Source organism: Maniola hyperantus, chromosome 15, assembly GCF_902806685.2.
Source record: "Maniola hyperantus chromosome 15, iAphHyp1.2, whole genome shotgun sequence".
NCBI lineage: Eukaryota > Metazoa > Arthropoda > Insecta > Lepidoptera > Nymphalidae > Maniola > Maniola hyperantus.
The window spans coordinates 7,457,397-7,479,079 of NC_048550.1; the positions used below are offsets into that span (position 1 = coordinate 7,457,397).

General features: G+C 37.4%; 1 protein-coding gene across 4 annotated transcripts in view; it reads left to right on the plus strand.

The window, feature by feature from the left end:
* The first annotated feature begins 3,074 nt into the window (after positions 1 to 3,074).
* shep (alan shepard) overlaps positions 3,075 to 21,683 on the plus strand; it is a 202,947-nt gene continuing 184,338 nt past the window's right edge. For all 4 annotated transcript variants that reach the window (XM_069503403.1, XM_069503408.1, XM_069503410.1 and 1 more), the window contains exon 1: positions 3,075 to 3,273. In XM_069503403.1, coding sequence (XP_069359504.1) covers positions 3,217 to 3,273 — 57 coding nt within the window. In that variant the 5' untranslated portion in view covers positions 3,075 to 3,216. The remainder of the gene's footprint in view (positions 3,274 to 21,683) is intronic.

The following is a 21,683-nucleotide window of genomic DNA, read 5'->3' on the forward strand; positions in this document are numbered from 1 at the left end:
GATCATGAACCTCGACGGCGAACTTTAAGCCTCTTTGAATTTTAATTTCTTTACACTTAATACATCAGCGGAAAACCTAACAAAAGAAAATGAATGAAGTTTAAAGTTCAAACTTTGTGAGTGAGTAAGAATAACTTTAGTTTACTGCCTACGTACTAAAAAGTATTTAGGACTAAGTACATTTGTGCCGGGTTGCGAAGCTGGAGGGGCAATAGGCAGGGCAAACAGAGGGGACCGAACCGCGGTGGTAGAGTCTTAACTTATCATAAGTGGCACATGATGTCCTATTTGAAATAAATTAATTCCATTTCATTCCATTAAAATTGAAACGAGGATATAGAAAACACATTTACCTGCACCAATTAGGACAAAATATATCAAACACGTGATTTCTGCACTGCATAAAAATAAAAGCAGCAATTTATGTCCAAAACTTGATATCAATTTAAACTTTAATTGAAACAAGTAGGAGCAGCGTCTATCATTTTAAATTGGAAAGCTGTGCAATGCAACGTATGAGCTAACGCCCAGTCTGACTTCTGTTTGTCGTCTAGTTTGAGTACACAAGGAGGAAACAGTGTCACTGTCTTGAGGCCCCGTCTAAAGTGCTCCGAGAATGCCGCTTACCAAGCTTTGCTCTCAAATTATTATTTGCAGAGATCTTTGAGATTTACAACTGCAAAGAGAAGTAAAACTATACCTATATCTGTACCTACCCGTCTAAAAATAATAAGCACACAATAACTTAGGTACTCGTAGACAAAATTAGGAAGTTGTGCGATTACCTAGTCACATTAGTGCGAAATTTTAATACATATTATAATTGTCAAAGAAATTATGAAAATACTTTTATAAATAAAATAGCAGGCAAAAATATAATATTCAAACCGTGCTTCGTAGATTTCCACAAAATAAACCTTAGATAGGTATTTATTTATTCATAGCACAATAGACTATGCTAGACTTGGCTAGGCTAGACTGGGCTGGGCTAGACTAGGTTTATAGTAAAGGTAATTTTATAAAATTCCAGCGCAAGGCTCATAACAGATTACATGGATCTTGGCGCGGGGTCACATGAGTAGATTACTCGTGTGGCGGGGTTTACGCACCTTTTGACACCTTCAAACGTGCTTCAAATGAAGTCGGTTAAAAATGGCAACCCGTTACCAGGTTTGGTTTAAATAGGTTAAAAACACTTGTTAGCCTCAATAGCAAAACGTTCAGCGTTATACTAAGTGTTATACTATTTTGACAAGTCAACTCTTTCTATTATCATACAATAGCAAAAAGAATAGTTAGAATTTAATATCTAAGACTGTATCTTATAACGAAAATTTTCATTTTAGTCGGAAGCAAATACGCAATTAGAAAAACTTAAATGGAAAATTTGTTGTATTTGAGTTGCGACACTTTGGACAATTTAAACGACATGTTTCTCGACTCTCAAGTTTATGTTTCACGTAGTACTCCTCACGTGTTAGGTAACAGAATCTTAGTCGGATGCAGGAAAGTTTGTCGTCTGCGGTTCTGATATAAATACATACAGTGTTCGATGCGACGCTAAAGTAAGTATACGGGCAAATGAATTTGCACTTTATCATGTTATGGTTGGATATTTTGGTGCATTATACCTACTATTTTTCAATTCAAATTGTATGACACTTATTTTTATGTTGTTAACATGTTACATGACTGATACTTAATATCTTTTCCCCTACATCTGAGGGTAAAGCTTGTTGTAAGAGTATGGGTACGACAATAGTGCAACGGACGGGGTTTGAATCTGGAATCTTTTGCATCTCAGTCTGCTCTCTGATAGTTGATATCTGAAATAATTACGATTAATCGGGGTGGGGACGGACGCCCCGCACACCCGCACAGCCCTCGTGCTAACTCGGTGCGGGCGAATGCGGGTGAGATGCGAGTGTGCGGGGCGTCGTTCCCTCGCCTCATACTCCCCGATTGCCATCTCAGCCTGTCGCGAAATATAGTTGTTTTTTTACACAAATAAACAAAGTAGCTAAGAAATTTTAAACTGTTTTTAGGGTTCCGTACCTCAAAAGGAAAACAGAACCCATATAGGATGACTTTGTTGTCTGTCTGTCTGTCAAGAAACCTATAGCATCTATAGGGTACTTCCCGTTGACCTTGAAAGTAAGCTTAATATACCAAGTGGGGTATAATATGAAAGGGCTTCACCGCTACGTTCTTAAAACAGATTTTTATTTATTATATGCATTATAGTTTTTGATTTATCGTGCAAAATATCGAAAAAGTACGAATTGTAGTACGGAACACTAGGTGCGCGAGTCTGACTCGTACTTGCCTGGTTGTTTAGGTTTTAAAAAGAAATTTGTTTCAAAACGTCTGCAACGATACGAATATAAATAAAATCGCAATATGTTACCAAAGTGTAACTGTAGCCCCAATTAAAAGTTTGCCCATAAATCTGTGCCTGGTGGAAAATCTGCAAAAGCAGCGTGCTATACGTTCCAAATGGGAAGAGCATCGGCAAGGTATTTTGTAACTTTAAAACCTTTCAAATAATGATAATCCATACTTACATACTACTAATATTATAGCATAATAAACAGGTAGCACCTGCAATTGTAAATAACTACATACTTAAATAAATAAATAATTTATAATAATAAGAAAAAATTAAAAGTAATTGTATATATATAATATAATGTTATAAATAAGATAAAATTAAAAACTAAGTAAAATTAAGTATGTGCATGTAAGGAATAATAAAAGCTTTTTTATTTATTTTATTTATTTATTAATATTATAAATGCGAAAGTGTGTCTGTCTGTCTGTCTGTCAGTCTGTATGCTAGCTTTTCACGGCCCAACAGAACTCTGAAAAGCTAGAGAAAATGCGATCATAAAATCATTCCATTACATTTTAAACAGTGTAATGGTCTTTTATAGATGTGAAACGCATAGTACAATGTTCGCGCCCTCATCATCGCACATTCGGAGCCGGTTGCCGGCGGCCTATCCTCGCGCAGTCGTAATGATTGGCGACGGCAGCGCCGAGCGGGCAGAACACGAATAACTTGACAGGCTAAAATGGCTGTGTGAACACGCGATCTGCCACGCTGAATACACTACGCACGGCTTACGCGATTTTATTACTTATTGTTGGCGCACTAAACTATGTTATAGTGTTTCCCCCGCTTTTATACGTGGACTTTTCGTGAACGATACATAAATGGCTCTTCACCTCGAGACTGCGTTGCAGCGAAAGTTAAACTTCAAGATGACCACGGTAAGTGCATGCCGCCCGCCTAGCTCGTATCGATCGCCGCCCGCGTGGTCGGAACATATGTTTGCCGCTACGAGAGCGTAGCGTCGGTAACCTCTACAGCTTCCGCGGTATTACTCCGGAACTTTTCACAATCACAGCCAAGTATTATGCTTGCGTATGATGTAAGGTTCTAATTATTTACTATCCGCGTCTTTCTCATTCGCGCCTAATGTGTTTTACTTAGGTAAATAAACACTTGTAGAGACACGCTACAACGCAGTTGTGCCTACTACTTACAAACAATCATTTCTGATTATAATTGTAGCGTAGGTCGTTCCTATTATTGGTTTGTTTATTTTAGCACAAAGAACTAAAATAGCGTGGGTGTTACAATTATTAAATGGGGCAAGCACACTATCGCAGCGAACGTGACGCCTACACATTTTCGAAAGGTCATAATATGGTTTAGTTTAACTACGGCGAGATGCTGGCTATACGAGTATTTCCTGGTTTTATGAAACTAAACACTGCCAATTGAAGTCATTTAAACGAAATGAATGTGAAACACTTTTTATAAAAAGTATAATAAACTTACTTTTATACGCTAAATGAATATTCACGGAACGTACCACGTTAAGTATTGAAATTGGAAAATAAATATTTTTAACTGCAATTGGCTATATGGGTCTATTCCTGGTTTGATATTTTTATAAAAAAAATGTTATTTGTTTTGCAGCTAGGTAATTAGACAATTTCTTAGCTGATGATAGTCAAATTTAATATCCTTTCGGTATGCTACATCTGTGCTGGGCAGACTTGACATCTTGACCAGCATACTATAGCTTTACCGATTTATACAGCATACTTAATATCTACTTTAGCTTGGAGAGCAAAGTCAAGCAGCCTTGACTTGAGGGAAACTGAGGTTGCTCAAATGGAAACGTCTGCGTCTCTTACCAAGTGGTCGGTTAAGAAGCTTAGGCTACTTTGACCACATCAAATAACCCTCAAAATAATGGTTTCCTGAAGTTACGTACGTACGTACTCGTCGTATAAGTAAAATTGGTTTAACTCAATATTTTTGGTTTGTCTTTCAATCACCTCGCAACGGAGCAACGGATCGACGTATTTTGTTGCATGGTTAATGACACAGACTACATTTAGGTACCTATTCCTCAAAATCAGAGATTCAACTGGATTTTTAAAAACCTACATCCACGCAGATGAAGTCGCTGATATAAACTAGGAATTACTTAAATAAAAAAGCGTCGAATATAAGATTGGTGACAAGGGCTGGCTCATTTTTTGCGCAACGGATCAGCCTGGCTGTCCAGCGCGGAAATGCAGCCAGTATTCTTGGCACCATTCCACGCGGTCATGATTTATATAGTAATTAGATAAGGCTAGCTTTAAGTTTTATGTAATATTGTTTAGTCATTAAAAAAAAAAAAAAAAGATTGAAGTAAAAGTATCACGAGGTATTGAATTGAAAGTGTTGCACTTTTAACGCTTTGCCGCGCGCTTTCACGGCAAAGTGCGAACCCGCATGGGATTAACATGCTTTGCTTCGTCGCGTGCAACCACTTCACATGGTAATGTTTTATTTATCGACAGTTGACAGAGTTGACGAGCCAGCGCAAACAGTGTTGACTGCACGCGAGTCTTCTTGATTACTATAACTCAATAATTAACTTAGTAACTCAATCAGCCGCACTCAAAGTCGCTTAATCGTTACTTAAGTCATTAATTAGTATGGATAAGGATTGCCTTAAGAAACGATTAAGCGACTCTGAGTGCGGCTGAATGACTTTTAAATACAAAAGCTATAAGCGCTTGCCTCGTTGCGCGAGCCTGACTCGCACTTGGCCGGTTTTTAACATAAAGTTGACACTCACTAAATTCGGCATATCAAGCAGCGCTGGTCATACACAGCAAATATAAGCCAAGTGCCCCTGTACTGTTCATATTCGCTGAATACCTACATTGGCCAAATTTTTACACAATCTTTTCTTTTATTTTTTCAAAACTATAAAATGTGGTAAATTATTATTTAAATATTAACTTTTTCTAACTTATATCTTAATTTTCACGGCATAAAAAGCAAGTTCATATTTTAACTTTGTCAATAATAGTCAGCTATCTGATTTCTTACATTTACATGATCGACTCAAAGAACAAAGTTGTTCTTTACTATTGATTTAGAAATCACCTACGATAAGGCCTGACTTTACACAGAGAAACTTTAAAAGGGCAACGTAAGTTTAAAGTTACGCTAAGGCAATCTTGAAAAGCGTCGGCCTATTAATTCTCCACCGCACGCTTGCAGTCTAAGTGCGAACTCGCAAGGGATTAAAATGCATTGCTTCCCCGTTTGCAGCCACTTCACAAAGTAACCTTTACGTGCAAAGGGAAGCTGAGACGTACGCGGCAGTACCTACTTCTCAAACAGTGTTTCCACTTACGATTTGGATTTTACCCTAGTTTTTCTAGGAAATAACCCTAAGAAATACTCTGATTTAGGGCGCTAAAATAGGGTTTAAAACCACCTGACCACACTAAACGGTGACGTGCAGGTATGCGGGGCGTCCCCCGCCTTATACCCCGATTGCCACCTGAACCTGTCGCGGACTATACCTATGTATGATTCTTTCTTACGTAACTCGGAAAATAAATCTTTTAAACTTTTTAACCAATTAATTAAGGATACTTCTGCTCTTAATTCTCTCAAAGTACAAAATTAAATGTAAGATCGTAAGGGTAATTAGTCTCTTCAGTTGAAAGTACTAAAGATTTTATCTTTAGCTGCCATTCTGTGCCTACAATGAAGGCATAAACTTAATTAGAGTGTTATGAAACTTAATAAGGAAATGTTTTAATAGTTTAACAAAATAGGTCAGAAGAATGTTTATTGATCCTTGAATGTGATAATTGATTGATATAATATAAGACGTATCTGTCAGTTATATACATACATACATATATACTAGGTATATTACTTATTAGTATTTTATTAAGATTGTCCTGTGTAATAATGTATTCCTAGAAAAAATAAAATACAAAATTATTACCTCTTGGTTCTTATTTTTCTCGCTTTATTACAAACTAGTTAATGCCCACGACTTATTACGCGTGAATTTAGGTTTATAAAAATCTTGTGAGAACTCCTTGACCTCTAGGTTTTTAATTATATCCATGCACAAATTCACGCTGATCCGTTGCTCCGTTGCGGCGTGATTGAAGAATAAACCAGCAAAGACAGGGTATAAAATGGGTATTGAAATGAAACCCTGTAAAACTAATAATAATTAATTATTACTAGCGGATAAGCGGCTACTACGCTAAAAAAAAGAATGTGCCTAATGCAGTGGTCTAAAACCATCTTCACATTATCATCTTTCTAATGAAACCTGTTTAGGACACATTGGTTGGATGGTTTCAATTTGGTTTCATTTTTTATGTTTTTATATAGAAATTTCGCATACAGAAAAGGTTTGACCTTTGACGTTGAGAGCACTTCAGTCCACCATTCAAAACGTATTTACGAATATAGTCAAACATTTTTCAAACCATATTCTTAACAAAGAAAAGTGTCCATAAATCACTGTTGGATTCTCCTTATGAGTTTAGTTCGTGAGATTGAAATACTTCTTTTATAACTGAAGGTTAATGCTCGTTCGCGATTTCCACTATTCGTGTAATTTGATCTGTTGGATACGCCAATTTAAATGTGAGGTATTAAAGATCATCGACCTATATGTACATTACTACGAATTAGATAGGTCATTCCGAACTAGAGACCCAAGATATTTTTTTACTGGAAATAAGAAACAAAACTGGCCAAGTGCGAGTCAGGCTCGCGCAACGAGGGTTCCGGTACTAAAGTCGTATTTCTTCGACATTTTGCACGATAATTCAAAAACTATGATGCATAAAAATAAATAAAAATCTGTTTTAGAATGCACAGGTAAAGACCTTTCATATGATACCCCACTTGATATAGTTATCTTACTTCTAAAATTGAAAACACTAATTACTAGTTCATGACCACAATTTAATTTTTTTTGTGTGATGTAACCACAAATTCACGGTTTTCAGATTTTTCCCCAAATGTCAGCTATAAGACCTACCTACCTGCCAAATTTCATGATTCTAGATCAACGGGAAGTCTAGGTTTCTTGACAGACCGACAGACAGATAGACAGACAGACAGACAGACAGACAGACAGACAGACAGACAGACAGACAACAAAGTGATCCTATAAGGGTTCCGTTTTTCTTTTTGAGGTACGGAACCCTAAAAATTACATAAAAATAAACCGAAGAGTTATTGCAGCAGGCCTGGAAATAACTTTTGTTTTGTTGACAAAGGGGAAATCTTCTTAAGATACCCGATCTCGCCCCAACGAGATCGGAAGATTTCCCGTTATGTGGGGTGTCTACACACTTCTTTCCCTCGGTGGCCATCTTCAGCACATATTGAGAGGCTCCGGGCACTCTAAAGAACGTGCGCCGGTGCCTCTCTAGCGCGAACCAATGGAGATTCGACCCCCAAAACAATCGTAAGCGCGTCCACAGAGCGCGCCGATAAAATACCAACAATGTGTTAACAGATGTGACCTAGAGCGTAATAGCCTAGTGTTTAAGACGTCCATCTTCTGTTCGGAAAGTCAGGGATTCAATCCCAGACAAACGCACCTCTTCACGCTTGCCTTGAAGGTATATTTAGCTTATAGGTGGCAGGAATTATGGACGCCGGAAGGTTATTCCACACCTTAGCGGTTGGTATCACTTATCAAAAAGTTTGAGCAAATTAAACGTTTGTGCCTAGTCATGAGCAGTTTCATTCCCTAATTCAGTGATAATATTCATTTGATGAAACCCATCAAGCTCATTTGATATTCCGTTGAAGGTTTGCTATGACATGTTTATATCACTCATATAAGCAGCAATGTAGAACCAGCCAATATCAAATTAGTTCAATTGCTTTTATTTAAGTGATGATCACTGAGTTAGCGAACCACCCTGCATGTTCATTTTTGATTGACAAATGCATTTCACCAAAACTAAAATATAAATACAAAAACTTAGCAACTCTTCAATAATTCGATGAGTAGTATTCAAACGAATGTCATTTTCAGATAATCACTGTTTTCGCAGCGGTTTTCGGCAAGCCGATTACTTCCTCCGAGACCGCCTACAGTACTTAGCCACTTGTTCGTTGTTCTTAACGAGCAATGCCAGCCAACTTTGGCCTGTTCTCTCAATTAACACTGACAATTTGACTGGAGTATTGTCCCACAGAGACGTTATACTTGACAACCACTTTACAATGTTCGGGCCTTAAGCTTTTCTAAGTAGTCGAGTACAAACTGTAAGTACTCTTGAAAGTGTTCCGTATGTGAAATAATTACTTCATTCGCGAGGTGAAAGAAAATAATATTATTATTGTTAAGTAAAAGCTTTTTTGTAACGTAGCTAACGCGTAATACTTCAATTGCTTTCTCCAATTTTGTTATTCTTACGTACTTCATCATAATAAGTACCTACTTACTTCTCTTATTTTTAACCTTTATTGTTACCGTAACACCTATATTCTTACTAACTCATAAAATACTAGATGATGCCCGAGACTTTATCCACGTGGATTTAGGTTTTCAAAAATACCATCCTTTCCTACCTAGGTATGTACTACGTACCTACCTAGACACTCGTAATTTGAACGAAATTCTTGGGCGCATAAATAGAAAATGGATCAATGTCCTATTTTTAAAAAGGAACGAGTCGAAGCATGGACTTGATTTGCAGATGCACGAGTATTTTCAGTACCTAACAGGTTTCGAGAAGCCGATGAATACCTTTGAGACGTAGTTAGTAGGATAAGCACACTTCTACTGCTTACCTTTCATTATTCTTTTAACGAGCATTGCCAGCCAAGGTTAGTCTGCTTTCTTGAATAATATGATAATTTTACAAAGAATATATAGCTTAATTCGATATAATTCGCCAAAACAGACAAATCTGCATATAACGTGCAGCGTACGATTTGCACCACACGCCCTCCCACTACTAAAGAAGCAGAAAAAAAGCAAATCGCTCATTTTACACGATCGTCACTTTGCAATTGCGCATTGTGGAGTCTACATCTCCTAAAGATGCTCCTTTGACAGAGTGAAACATACGTTAAGTTTGTTCCAGAAAATTTGTGTGGTGGTGTGTATTACTTGTTTTTTCTGTTTCTTTAGTAGTGGGAGGGCAGGCGGTGCATATAGTATGCTGCATGTTGTACGGTACAGATTTGTCTGTTTTGGTGGATTATAGCGAATTAATTAATTTGTGTTCATTGTATATCCGCAAAGCAGCGCCTTCCTCTATCCAATATACGATAATAATATTACTGGTGTGTTATCCCACAGGATGTTATTACAAAGTTTGAGCCTAAAGATTTTGAGAGTGAGTGAACTTTGACGAGTTTTCCGTTGCTTAGGTAATAATTACCTAATTCAAGTTTGGAGACTTGAAACATATTAAGCAATGATTAAGTAACAACAACAAGTTTGTTTACAACTCTTATGTTATTCTCAATTTTGAACTTTGTTGTTATTTGCTAACTTTTTAATAATGTCTGAAGTTTTATAATATTTGATAAGTAATATTAAGTAGCCGTAGGTATGTTCTTGTTTTTGTATCGATAGTTATAATAAACATGACTGTAATAATATTATGTTAAGAACTAGCAAAACAACGCAAACTTTAAACACAATAGCAAGAGGTATTTACGTTGGTCTTACTGAGTTGATAGGTAGGTACATTTTCATAATTGTCATTTTCGAGGGAATATTATTTGCTTTCACGGCAAATTCGAAAAGCCTATTTTACTTGCTAGGAGTTTTACTGAGAGAGTGGAAATGCTACTTAAAGTAATCAGTCTTGTTCGTTGCTCTTAATGAGTACCTAATAGCCATAGCACAGTGACAGCAATCATTTATGTAGTAGATAATATTATACTTACGGCACAAGATCAGGGCATGGGGACTATAGTGGTCCTGCTAGACTATTTTAGAGCATTCGACTCCATTAATACAGGAAGTATTATATATACTCCTATCGAAACTATGCTATTATGGTTTCACTAACAACACTGTAAAGTGGTTTGACAGCTTTTTTTAAAATAGGGAACAGTTAGTCCAAATAAGTGAAACAAATGGCAACCTGTTAGTCTCTCCAACCTTGTCAGTCCGTAAGGAGTTCCTCAGGGGTCAATTTTAAGCCCCATACTGTTCGCATTGTACACTGCAGATATGATTCGCCGCCGTTGCCTTTTTGCCCCTGCATGTGGAATGAATGCACTCTGAGACAGGTGCCGGTGTTCTTTCATCTTCAACTTACTTATTATTCATGAGCCAGGCTAGCCATTTTAGTCCGTTTTCTCAATTAACACGGGCATTATGAGTGAAGTGTTGGTCCAGTGGGATGCTACTATACGCTTGACCATCGTTTTGCAATGCTCGAGGCTAGCGCTTGGCTAAGTATTAATTACTTGATATCTACCGTGCAGCACTTGTAAGTTATCTCTACACTATTGTTGACGGATCTTGTGTAGAGTTAATACTGAATAGGCATCTTCTAGGCAAGCACGCTCCATAGGCTGCATCAACACTTGCCCGCAGGTCTGATTGCAGCCAAGCGCTAATCTATACCTACCTACCTACCTAAATTAGAAAAAAAACACTACCGTGATATCCCAATTTGTACTGTTTAGGAAATTTATAAAATTTTGAAGTATTTCAAACCAAATTGTGTAGTGACTAGCTGATGCCTACGACTTCGTCTGCTTGGATTTACATTTTTAAAAATTAGATTTTTTTGATTCGGGATAAAAGATCTCTTTGATTTTTCGGGATAAAACGTAGTCTATATCACTCTCCAAGTCTTTAACTATCGGTAGTGATTAGTTTACCCTGCAGTTAAGAAAACTAAATTCTTAAGTAGATTAATTATAATTAAAATAAATTATAAAATAAACTAAAACTTCAATTAAAACTGAGTACTTATTTCCTGTATAGTGCTCACACCTAAGTAATGCGTAGTAATTAAGATAACATGCTTGTAATAACTTTGAGCTGATCTGATGATAGAAGAGCGACGTGGACAGTTGTTACGGTCGAGTTTGTCTGATTTGATTTCTCATCAGTCATCACTTTTCATTACAATGTACATGATAACGAGTCTGTCATTTATCAAATAAATTGCATCATCATTTACAATCAGATGACATCGTTCGTTATGCTTATGTGTAAGCCACATGAAGGCAGTAAATCTAAATATATAAAAGGAAAAGGTGACTGACTGACAGACTGACTGATTTATTAACGCACAGCTCAAACTACTGGACGGATCGGGCTAAAATTTGGCATGCAGATAGCTATTATGACGTAGGCATCCGCTAAGAAAGGATTTTTGAAAATTCAACCCCTAAGGCGGTGAAATAGTGGGTTGAAATTTGTGTAGTCCACGCGGACGAAGTCGCGAGCATAAGCTAGTTTCAAATAAATCAGTCGCTTACTTTTACCTTCTTTAATTAAAACTAGAAATACAAATGGTTTATAGCGCCCCAGAAAGCTCTGGGAAATTGTTTAGTGTTCAAACATAGAGCTTTATGAAACGGGCGAGTGAGCGGAGTTTTAAGTTTTCATTCGTGAAATGATTACTTCATTTAAGTTCTAGAGTGGAGACGAAAGTACCGAGAGATTAATGGTTAAACTGGTCTCATATGAGAGATGAGCATTATAGGTAGGTACTTGGAAATCTTTTTCATTTGGTGAAATTATTATTTTTCTCTACAGGTATTTTACGTGCTATAATTTCACGGAAGTAATTTTTCTTGCAGTGCGAAAATTGAAAAATAACTACGTTGCTAGAATAGAATCGTTTGCTACATTAATTTAACTAATGATCAAGGTTAATAGCGCTGTAATTTCACAAGTGGTTTCACGGAAAGTGAATTTTCACACTTAGGTATACGTTTACTTTATTGTAAGTGTGAAAATTCGTCTTTCCTGAAACGTAGCAAACGATTGCTTGCAACATTAATTTAACTAGATTCTTTTTAACACGCAGCGACGTGAGTGTACTCGCTTGCGCGCTCTTAGCTCAGCTCGATGGCTGTGCGCGCGCTATATCTACCTATTTAAATAAAAGAAAAAGCTGACTGACTGACTGACTGATCTATCAACGCACAGTTCAAACTAATGGACGGATCGGGCTGAAATTTGGCATGCAGATGGCTATGATGACGTAAACATCCTCTAAGAAACGATTTTTGAGAATTCTACTCCTAAGAGGGTAAAATAGGGTTTTGAAAGTATAGTTCACACGGACGACGTCTTGGGAATAAGCTAGTTTAAACAATAAAGCGGGATTAAAATATAAAATTTTGTGATATTTATTACTTCATGACTTTTCAAAGGCTTTTCTTTAATGGTAGCAAGTTTACATATGAAAGGCTTTTCACGTGATTTTTCACATTTTACTTGTGAAATGGTCCATCTCTGATTTATATGGTATTTATCTAGGGACTCGTACGTTATTGTTACTTCTTCATTGTGTTTTTGTTCAAACTTTTATATGTTGCGAAGATATAATCTTATGTTTTACGAGCATGTTTTACTTACAGGAGAAGCGGAGATTTGATCTTATTTGTTTATGAAATATGATCGGAAGAAACTTTTTTCGAGCCAAAACAAGCGATTGACTGCGGATCACACTCACAGAACGTGTCTAGCACGACTCCTGGAAGTTGTTATTATGAAAGGGACTAATATGAAGTCTTTCAAAGTCAAAGTCAAAGTCAAATGATTTATTCAAAATAGGAAATTTATAAATCTTTTTGATGGTCAGATGTTGGATTTCTAAGATATAGTGGTGATAATTATTACGCAAACTTAAAACTAAAGCTACGAGGGTTCCAAACGCGCCCAGGTCTCAGAAGAGCTCACAACAAACTCACACACACTCACACAAACTTTCACACTGAAAAGCACGAGTAGAAGTCCCACTGCTGAAGTCGCACGCTGCCTGTCACAGTCACGTTCTGCAGTGTGACGTGCTTTATCCAGTTTTTATTTTAAACTATCGGACCCGGCGAACTTCGTACCGCCTAACAGTCGATTCTTTAACTTTTTATTTTTTTAATACTTATGATTTTTTAAATTTTTCTCTCCGTAAGAACCATCCTCGTACTTCAAGGAATATTATAAAAAAGAATTAGCGAAATCAGCTGCACGCTGTTCTCGAGATTTGCGACCAGCACACATTTAGCGATTCATTTTTATATATAGTAGAGATTATATTTTAAATTTCAACTCAGTTCATAAGATACAGCCTGCTCAGCCGATTATCTGACCTAAACGGACGGACAGACGAATAGACAATGGATTTTTAGTAACAGGGTGCTGTTTGCCACCTTTCGGATACGAAACCCTGAAAACAATCGCTGTTTATTACAATAGAATTTGTAGGTTGCAACTTGTAGGCATGTATGGCAAGAGACCTGATGGATTGACGCTGGTTCCCTGGGAACGGGGACGGGCGCTAATGTGGGACGCAACTTGCGTTGACACATTGGCCCCGTGTCATATCAGGAAGACAGCATCAAGACCGGGAGCCGCAGCAGAAACAGCTGAAAACGGCAAGCGGCGCAAGTATGCCTCTCTTATAGAGAGTTACATTTTTGTGCCGTTTGCCGTGGAGACCCTGGGGCCATGGAGTCTTAGTGCTAAAAAATTTTTACGAGACATTTCACCGCGATTAATAGCCTCAACTGGTGACAGAAGGGCTGGCTCATTTTTGCGCAGCGGATCAGCCTGGCTGTCCAGCGCGGAAATGCAGCCAGTATTCTTGGCACCATTCCACGCGGTCATGATTTATATAGTAATTAGATAAGGCTAGCTTTAAGTTTTATTGTATTAAAAAAAAAAAAAAAACTATAAAAAAAAAAAAAAAAACTTGTAGGTATTCATTGCGCGAACTCGCAATCAGATAACCGGGCCACGACTTCATTCATACAAAAATTTGAAACTACAGATGTTGTTACAACTTTCTCCAGCCACCGCGGTCATCAGTGCGATTTGTAGACCTGTGCGGCCCCCGGGTCAATAGCCCCGGCCACGTGCGAACAACCGACACACCCGTTAACGGTACATACCGTTCGTAATTTCACATTTTCGACTATGTACGAATGGTGCCCATTCAAGTTTCACAGATTTTACGTTGAAATATTTCGACCGTCTGTCTGGCTTGAAAGTTGAAGGTTAACTTAACTGGCGTTGGAAGGTCTTCGGGTAAATCTAACTACAAATAGATCGGACGAAAGTAAAACAGACACTAGTTGACCCCTAGTAAAAAAGACGTTTATTTATACAATTGTGCCACACATCACAACTTAAAGCTAAGAGCTGGTTATTCCGGCACTAGTCAGTATTCCAAAGAAATGAACTACACTAAGTTATTAATTAAAGTAAATCCTAAATACCTACTACTTAAATAATGATGAATTCTTGAGTAGCTTTAAAATGTATGATTGTAAGCTTCTTTGGAATAAAATTAGATTTGTAATGAAAACATTAAAGACATTATTCGGGGTTACCTACCTATTCATTGGAGCGACACTGAACATCTATATATATTATAATAATAAATAAAATTGAAGTGTCTGTCTGTAATTTCGAAATAACTACCTCATATTAAGCTCATATGGTTATTTGAACTGTACCATAACTGAATCACACGTTTTTAAAATATTTGTCTGTCTGTCTGTTTGAACGGGCTAATCTTCGGAACGGCTGAACCTATTTTGACGGGACTTTCACAAACAATTAGAGGATTAACCAGGGAGTAACATAGACTACTTTTTTAACCAACTTTCAAAAAAGGAGGAGTTGTGTTTTTCCACCTATGTTTGGTATAGGGTCCGCTGTCCGCATTCCATCCTAAGTCCCGTCGTGACCACGAATGCAATCGTGTCGAAATATCGAAGATTCAAAATCATCATGTCAATCGTGGTATGTACCTACCCGTTATTTACCTTATAATAAGGTCCGCATCCCATCAAAAGTGAAACGAACGAACGCACGTGGCACCTCAATGGCTTGTCAGAGCATAATGTTTTCCATACGAATTACGAATGAATAAGACAGACTAAGTGTTGTCCCACGACACCTCTCGGTTTGTTTTAGTAGATATAGTATAGGGTATTCAATGCTGTCTAACAACAACTGTTAGACACAATAATATATTATGTTATTACTAGCTTATGCCCGCGACTTCGTCCGCGTGGACTCCTTAAATCACAAACCCATTTTACTTTAATTTTCAAAAATCCTTTCACTAAGAAAGGACTACACAAATTTCAATTCAAATTCCTATTTTACCCTTTTAAGAGTAGAATTTTCAAGAATCCTTTCTTAGCGGATGTCTACGTCATAATAATTATCTGTATGCCAAATTTCAGCCCGATACGTCCAGTCGTTTGAGCGTTGATAGGTCAGTCAGTCAGTCAGCTTTTCATTTTATATATTTAGATTTATCTAAAATAATTTTTAATACCGACTCTTATCTATCTAAAACAAACGTTTGCCTAATGTAATGGAAAATACCAAAGAGATATTTAAAATCTTTACAGCAACAGAGGACAGGGTGAAAAACGATCCGTCCGTCAAGGCGGCCCGCATCGAATTTCCCGCTTTTCCGATAGACTAACTTGTCGGGATAAGCTTCTATTTACAAGCATTGCCACTTTTATACGATTCCCACTTTCAAAATGAGATTTGATATAAATAAAACATTTGATGTTCAGTAAAAAGAGTGCTGGAAGGAGAGCCTATGTAGATCTAAAAGTTTTTTTAAAAGAAAAGCCATGTTCTCTCTGTTTATCAATAATGAATCTTTTGCACTCTAATTAAGCGTAAAGTTTGTGTTGGGAGTTGCTGTGGAAATATGAAACAGGTGGGGTTTGAACTTTCTTGCTTTGGAGCTTCTTTTGCAAGCATTGCAACTTTTATACGATTCCCACTTTGAAAGCTAAATCTATACTAATCTCTACCCATATTATAAATGCGAAAGTGTGTTTGTTCATTGGTTTGTTGGTTTCGCAACGGAGCAACGGATTAACGTGATTTTTTGTATACATATGGGTATAGTTTAAGACCTGGAGAGTGACATAGGCTACGTTTATCCCGGAAAATCAAAGAGTTCCCACGGGATTTTTAAAAACTTAAATCTACCCGTACGAAATCGCGGGCATCAGCTAGGACTTATTAGTAAATGTGAAAGTGTGTCTATCTGTCTGTCTGTTGGCTAGCTTTTCACGGTCCATCCGTTTAACCGATTTTGACGAAATTTAGTACAGATGTAGCTTACATACAGGGGGAAGGATATAGGGTACTTTTTATCCCGGAAAAATCAAAGAGTTCTGCGGGAGTTTTAAAACCTAAATCCCAACCAAAGATGCCTCCACTACTCTTGATTTGAAGGTACCTATATTAAAAGTAGAGGGGACTGACTGACTGACTGACTGAATGACTGACACTACTAACGCATAGCCTAAACTACTGGACGGATCGGGCTGAAATTTGGCATGTAAATAGCTATTATGACGTAGACGTCTGCTAAGAAAGGATTTTTGAAAATTCAACCCCTAAAGGAGTAAAATAGGGATTTGACATGTTTTGTCCACGCGGACAAAGTCACGGGAATAAGCTAGTATATACTAATATTATAAAGAGGTAATGTCGTTAAGTTTGTTTGTAGGGGGTCCTCTCTGGAACCACTGAACCGATTTTGAAAATTCTTTCACCAATCGAAAGCTAAATTATTCCTGAGTGACATAGGCTATTATATACACGCGGGCGAAGCCGCGGGGATCAGCTAGTTATTTATAAACCGCAGATCGCCCGTTCCTCGTGGCATGGCGCCTCGAAGTTCATCAGCCGACCGCGATCGGTTTTTAATATCGCTATTTATAGGAGAATTCAATAGGCACATATTGTTGTTGGCACATCGCACGAGTGATGCGAATGCCTTTTATTGCACTCGTTATAAGCTTGGTGTAATTTTAAATGTATTTGTGAAAGTGTACAATTTAGGTATATTTCCATCCAACTATCACTAGTTCATCCAACTGAATTGATGAGCCTAAGTTGAAACGAAATTGTTGTAAACCATATAATATGATATGAATATGATCGGTTGATGGGCGGCGGTAATCATTTAAGATCAGATGACCCGCCTGCTCGTTTGCTCGCTATTTTTATTTTATTTAGGTATAAAAAAATAATAATAATAAAATATTGAAAAAGAAACAATAATTAAAAAAATAAAATTAAAAAAATAGCAATAAGTCAGAATATTAACAAAAACGTGTAGGTACCTAAAAAACCTAATTTATGTTAGTTTACACCATAAAGAAATTCGTCATCACTGTTCAGTAATTTCCTTTACAGTCCTCTTGGAAATTGCTGGCGTGCGGTCAGTAAAGGCCCGATAACAGTCCTCTGCAATGAAATCCTTTCTTCAGTAAAGTAGCCGATTCCGAGCAAGTGGGAGAAAAGTTACTTTACTTAAATCTTAATTTTCCTACCTAGAGTGCTCTGTAAACCATGGTCACAAGTGAGGTTAAGCCTTTACATGTTGCAAAAGCAATCGCTTCTCTCGTGGTCAGTGGGAAACGTATACAGGAATAGTAATAGATATTTTATCCTTTTGAGTGCGGTCGACAGAACTATCTGATATGGAAGAATACTCGGTTCAAAGCAATTTCAATGCTTTTTCTCGCATCCTACACTAGTCTCTTATAAAGGAACCACTTTCTCTCTGTATCTATATTAGATCGCTTTATATTTTGTGTTCGCTGGAAAATACGAGATATTACTTATGAAGTACCCTATGCACTTAGTGGGCACTGAAGCGTCTATGAAACACGATTGAAACTAGCGACCTATGTATAGTGCGCGACATGTCGAGATGGCAATCGGCGTATGAGGCGGGGGGATGCCTCGCACACCCGCACGTCACCCGCGCTCGCCCGCACTGGGACTGTGCGGGTGGGCGTGGAGGTTCCCTCCCCGGCGTACTATACGTATAAGAACTGTGGTATAAGTATGTGTAGTTAATCTTTCTTAACGCTTTTGCACAACGATTTATTTGCACGCGGCAGCGTAACGCTTGACGCCTTTAAACGCATGCAGTAGGTAGGTGGTACCACATACCAAGTGCAAATTCGCTAATGTGCTAAATTTGTAAGGGCATGCACGATGCTTTCAATATCGCTAGAAGCTGCGATTGTAACTCCGAATATTGATTTGTCTGAGTAATCGTTAATCAATTCAATCATCAATGTAAAATTATGTTAAAATAATTCAAATTATATTTTTTAAATACCATGCATGGAAGTAGGAAGTCACTGCTGTGCTGTTAGTAAGTACTTAATAATAATGTCTATGCTACAATAAATGGATTATAAATGCTAAAAAGTGTAAAATAATTATATAGCTGCAAGAATATTACTTAGTTAAGTAGTAGCGCGATGTATTTTTAAATTTATTTCCGAAAATTAACATGTTACTTATTACCACGGTTACATACTTATATTTTGTAGCACACGAGTTCTAAATATTTCAGTAACATCAGCATCAAATTCCCTGGACTAAGTAGGTATGTTCCTCGATTAGATTTACTCGCCCTATGAAGCTCGCGTGTATCATGTATCTACTTACGGTATATCTAAACACTTTATTATTTAATATCGTACAGTTACGTTGAGGAGCAAAACCTTTTAACGCTGAAGTCTCGCCTTAATCACCGCTTATTCCCTCGTGACTTAGCGAGCTCTAAAACAATCTAGAAGACGCAGACACAACAAATACAAAACTGATCGAATTTCACTGCAGCTCTCTCGAACAATTGTTTAATTTACTTAAACGCTTCATTCATATAGTCCCTTGTGACTAAAATATTGTAAAAAATATATACTAAGTACATGTTTCTACAATAAAGCCGCGAGTGGTCGCTATAGTTGTAGACGTATTGAACCATGAAAAGATTTGGCAGCGTCATCGCTTTTCATTAGATGTGACTGCTGACTGCAGTTTTACCTGTCTAGAATTTTTATATAAGTAACATATGATTACTAAATAGCAGCAAAATATTACTATGCTTTAAGTATTGCACGCGTGCTTTTACTTATAGATGTTATATTCTGGTTAATAATTTTATGAAGAGCCTACCTAATATTGGAGATTTATAATGCTTGATTTAGAGACTAAATCAAGGCATCCGTATTAATTTTTTGAAAGTAGAGACATTAACCTATTTTATAACACACACTTGATTTTATAAACTTCTATATTATTATGAGTAAATTAAGTATGCGCATGGCATTTCCTGCAGAGTTGAATGAACGGTATTTTATTTGAAATACCTTGTCTTGTGTAATGTACCAATTAGTTAAGCATTTAAAAAGCAAACAAGTACTAAACTGAGTAGATGAGTGTTCGATACCGGTCTCGTTTGCTTCCGTTATTTGCAAGTTCTTGGCTTTCTTTATTGTAGTTTATTTTGGTAGCAAGATCCATTTTCTTATTATTAACCTATATTTGTTTTACTTTATAGCCTCCTTTGAGTTTACGCCTTGTGACGTCATTAATCGCCTTCTGTACAGTGTGACGTTAATAATTAATTATGTTAAAAATAAATAAAAGTCAGGATTTTTATTTAATTATTCTCTTTAATAATGAATTCTAGTCCCATAAACAACCGCTATACAAAACATTACATTATTTTATTTTATTACTACAGTCCAAGACCCTATTCTAGCACCCAACGGCACCCACTTTTGACTATGTTGGTTACCTACTCTGGTTCATCTACAGATCTTACTGATCTGATCATGTAGAGAAACTACAACCATTCCTAGCTCACTCCATCGTCGCCCGAGAGTGAATCTGAGCTTTTATATGAGGTCCATATAATTAGCCTCGGATCCATCTTATGTCATCATTGGAAACACGTGGCACTGGTCGAAGACTTTGGTCTTCAAGTATTAAAAAAAATTATATCAAAGTAATTTAATGTTAAAAAAAATACTTGACTCGGTGTAATGAATGAGCAGCAAATAAACAACTGCAAATAAGTACAATACATAAATTAAACTTGATTGCATGGTGATTGTATTCAAATAACATACCTAATGTGTTAGTTAAAATATTATGTTTAGTAATTAATGACATTTATTATTCCCTTGTGGTTTCCAGTTATCTCTTCTACATGTTCATAAAATGCTAAATAATAATTATTTATGAATGATTCATGAGTGCTAATAAATTTTGAGTTTTGATTATACTTAATATTTTTTAGAATAATTAGAATATTAGGTATTCTGCTGCATTTTGCACTAATTTTGAATATTATAGAACTAAAGTCTTTAAACGTGATACGACGAGTGGTTACGACGTCCGCCTCCTATTTGGGAGGTCGGGGATTTGATCCCGAGGCACGCACATCTAACTTTTCAGAGTTATGTGCGTTTTAAGAAATTAAAGTAACGCGAGGAAACCTGCAATCTGCATGCCTGAGAATTCTCTTCTCCATTATGTTTTCAAAGGTGTGTGAAGTCTACCAATCCGCACTTGGCCAGCATGGTGGACTATGGTCAAAACCCTTCTCATACTGAGAGGAGACCCGTGCTCTGTAGGGAGCCGGCTATGGTTTTTTTTTTAATTTTATTTATTTCCACAAAAAAAACTTACAATATTGGTTTCTTCGTGATCGTAAGCACTTGGCGGCTTGTCTGAGCACTGCACATTCCTCTGTCGTTAGTAGTCTAGTATTCTAGGATTGATCATGTCTTTAATAAAATCAAAAACCGGCCTTGTGCGTGTCTCACGAGCGCGACGAACGTCCGCTAGGGTACGTCTTCCTAAGGGACACTCGATGACTTAGGATGACGTTGGCCCCCGCGACCGTGGCATGAGCACATGAGTCCCATGACCGGGTGACGTAACAACTCGGGGATCTCTTCTTCTGCCGTACTGCCCTACATGATTATCGGATTGTCGGTCATGATTAAGACCATTGGGATCGTTAAGGACGTGCTTAGAGAGTCTTTTATCGGCGGGGTTACCTTCATATGTAGAGTTAACCGTCTGCTCGTCTGCCTGCAATAATCGCCATCTGAGTCCAGCAGCGGCTCTCTGCGACTCGTTTGATGTCGTCTCTCGACCTAGTAAAGAGTCTGCCAACGCTGTGCTTTCCGGTGCCAGTCGCCATTCCAGCACCTGGGGACCACAACGTCTAAGTAAATAGGTTCTTGTAAGTTGTATGCCCCGCCCATTGCCACTTCAGCTTCTCAACCTGGTGAAGGTACTATTTCGTTATTC